Here is a 2,320-nt window from a genome sequence, read left to right on the forward strand (position 1 = left end):
GCAGTGGCTTCGACGAGCCGGTCGTGTGGCAAGGGAAAGCTGTCTTTTGGGCACGCCTTGTTGAGGTCGGTAAAATCCACACATACTCGCCACTTGCCGTTCTTCTTCTTCACGACCACCGGATTTACGAGCCAGTCCGGATATTTGGCCTCGGCGATTGATCCTACTTTGAGTAACCTTTCGACTTCGTTGTTAACTGCTTTAGCTCGTTCGAGGCCGAGCTTCCTTCTTTTCTGCTTCACTGGTTTAAAGGTCGGATCCACATTCAGCTCGTGACAGGTCACGTCGATGCTTATGCCTGGCATATCTTCTGCTGTCCAGGCGAAAGTGTTGATGTTTTCCTTGAGGAGGGAAAGGAGTTCGCTTCTCAGAGGCTCTTCCAGTTTTGTTCCTATTTCGACGCATCGCTCCGGGCGCGCCTCATCTATACATACCGAGTCCACTGCAGCATACTGGCTCGGCGCGTGTTTCGCGGCTCTCCACGATCTGTAATTGCTATAAGAGTTTCAAGAGCTCGTTCGCGGGCTCTCGGTCTGTCTTCATCTTTTTGCGATCGATGTCTGCTCGTGCGTCGGTGACGGGGTTCCTTAGCTTATGCTCGGCTAGGCAGCACATTCGTGACTCCTTCTGACTCCCCCAGATCGTTTTAACACCTGCTGGGGTTGGGAATTTGAGGCAGAGATGATAGGTAGAGGGTACCGCCCTCATCCCGTTGATCCACGGAGTTCCCATGATCACATTGTATATTGCCGGGTGATCGGTGACGCAGAATTCGACGATCTTAGTGACTCCGCCAGCTACCACAGGAAGCCTGATCGTTCCCATAGTCATCGTCGTTTCTCCTGAAAATCCGGTTAGAGGTTTGGGGATTGCTTCGACCTCGGAGAGGTCGATTCCCATTCTTCTGAGTGTTTCCCTGAAGATGACGTTCACCAAGCTTCTAGTATCGATGAGCACCCTTGCTACGTCATGATCCCTGATCGTTAACTCAATCACCAACGGATCGTTATGAGGTCGATCGATTCCTGCCATTTCCTCCTCGGCGAAGGAGATCACTGTGTTTGGGATGTCGGTTGGTTCTGTCCAATTCTCCTTCGCTTTGGCTCGGCGCTGATAGGCTTTGATGGAGGATACGGTATCTTGGTAGTATTGGGATCCACCCATGATCATATTGAACCTTTGCCTCGGCTCGGGTCGCTCTTCAGGTTTGCCTCTCCTGTCACGCTTGGGGTTATCGCCTCGTTGGGGAGGATTCGCGGGTTCCGCCGCGCCGCTCGGCTCGGCTCTCTCTTGTTGTTCGTTAGGGACGAGGTCTTTGATACTGACCGCGTTTTGGAGCTCTCCCGCTGCCATCTTTGCTGCGAGCTTTGCTCCTAAAGTTCGGCATTGAGCCGTTGAATGCCCGTAGGTCTGGTGATACTCACAGAAAGCCTTCTCGTCGTAGTTGGCGGACTTTCTCACCCAAGTGTTGTTGCGCGGCTCTCCTCTTCCGCGTCCGGTGCCTACCTGGTAATTATGGGCGCCTCCGCTTCTAGGTTCATCCGAGCTCTGCGTTGTTGTGTTGCTCGATGGGTTGCCCTTCTTCGCGGGGCGCGGCAAAATTGAGCTTCGGATTGCCGCTTTTGTTGCTTCGTACTGCTCGTCCAAGTTTTTCATTTCGACCTCGTTTACGATGAAGTCTGATTATCGGTGCAAAGCGTCTTGGATTGTTTGCGGCGTGTTGAGAGCCATCTCCCGTCGAAACTCGGATTTTTACCACAAAGATCGCTTCAGAGCTTCGAGCGCAGCCTTGTCGCTTATCCCTTCTATTTTGGATACGATTGCCTTGAATCTTGCCATGTAATCCCGAAGCGGTTCGTTCGGTCCTTGGGATAATGTCCACAGGTCGGCATCAGATGTTCCTCTGTCCATAAATATCTAGTATTGTTTAAGGAACAAAGCGGAGAGCTGTTGAAAATTGCCGATTGAATTTCGTTCCTGCCTCGAAAACCACTCGAGTGCGGCTCCCTTGAGATGCTCCACGAAGAGCAGGCAGTATCCGGCATCTATTTCATGCTCGGTGAGTTTAGCGGCGTTCTTTGTGAAGGTTCGTCCCATCGCTATCCGAAACGCTGTGATGTGTGCCTTCGGGTCGGTTGTTCCTTCGTAGAACGGGATCCTCACCTTTCCCGGCTCGGGAATCCTGGCCTCCGTGATTCTTGCAGTGAATGGGGGTTCTCTGAGTTTCTTCAAGCATTCGGTCGATTTCGGGCGCGGCGCTTGTCGCATTGTGTACTTGGGATTTCATGGCGCGTATTTCAGCTACCGTCCGAGCCATCGA

General features: G+C 52.4%; 1 protein-coding gene across 1 annotated transcript; it reads right to left on the minus strand.

The window, feature by feature from the left end:
* Nucleotides 1-495: 495 nt before the first annotated feature.
* Nucleotides 496-1,656, minus strand: LOC112088355. Its single transcript, XM_024158613.1, has one exon. The coding sequence runs from the start codon at nt 1,654-1,656 to the stop codon at nt 496-498; it is 1,161 nt and encodes a 386-aa protein (XP_024014381.1).
* Between the last annotated feature and the right edge of the window lie 664 nt (nt 1,657-2,320).

The sequence above is a fragment of the Eutrema salsugineum genome, unplaced genomic scaffold, assembly GCF_000478725.1.
Source record: "Eutrema salsugineum unplaced genomic scaffold, Eutsalg1_0 scaffold_8, whole genome shotgun sequence".
Classification (NCBI taxonomy): domain Eukaryota; kingdom Viridiplantae; phylum Streptophyta; class Magnoliopsida; order Brassicales; family Brassicaceae; genus Eutrema; species Eutrema salsugineum.

Excerpts from the sequence above, each read along its gene's own strand:
- LOC112088355 (XM_024158613.1), bottom strand. The coding sequence starts at position 1,656 with ATGAAAAACTTGGACGAGCAGTACGAAGCAACAAAAGCGGCAATCCGA.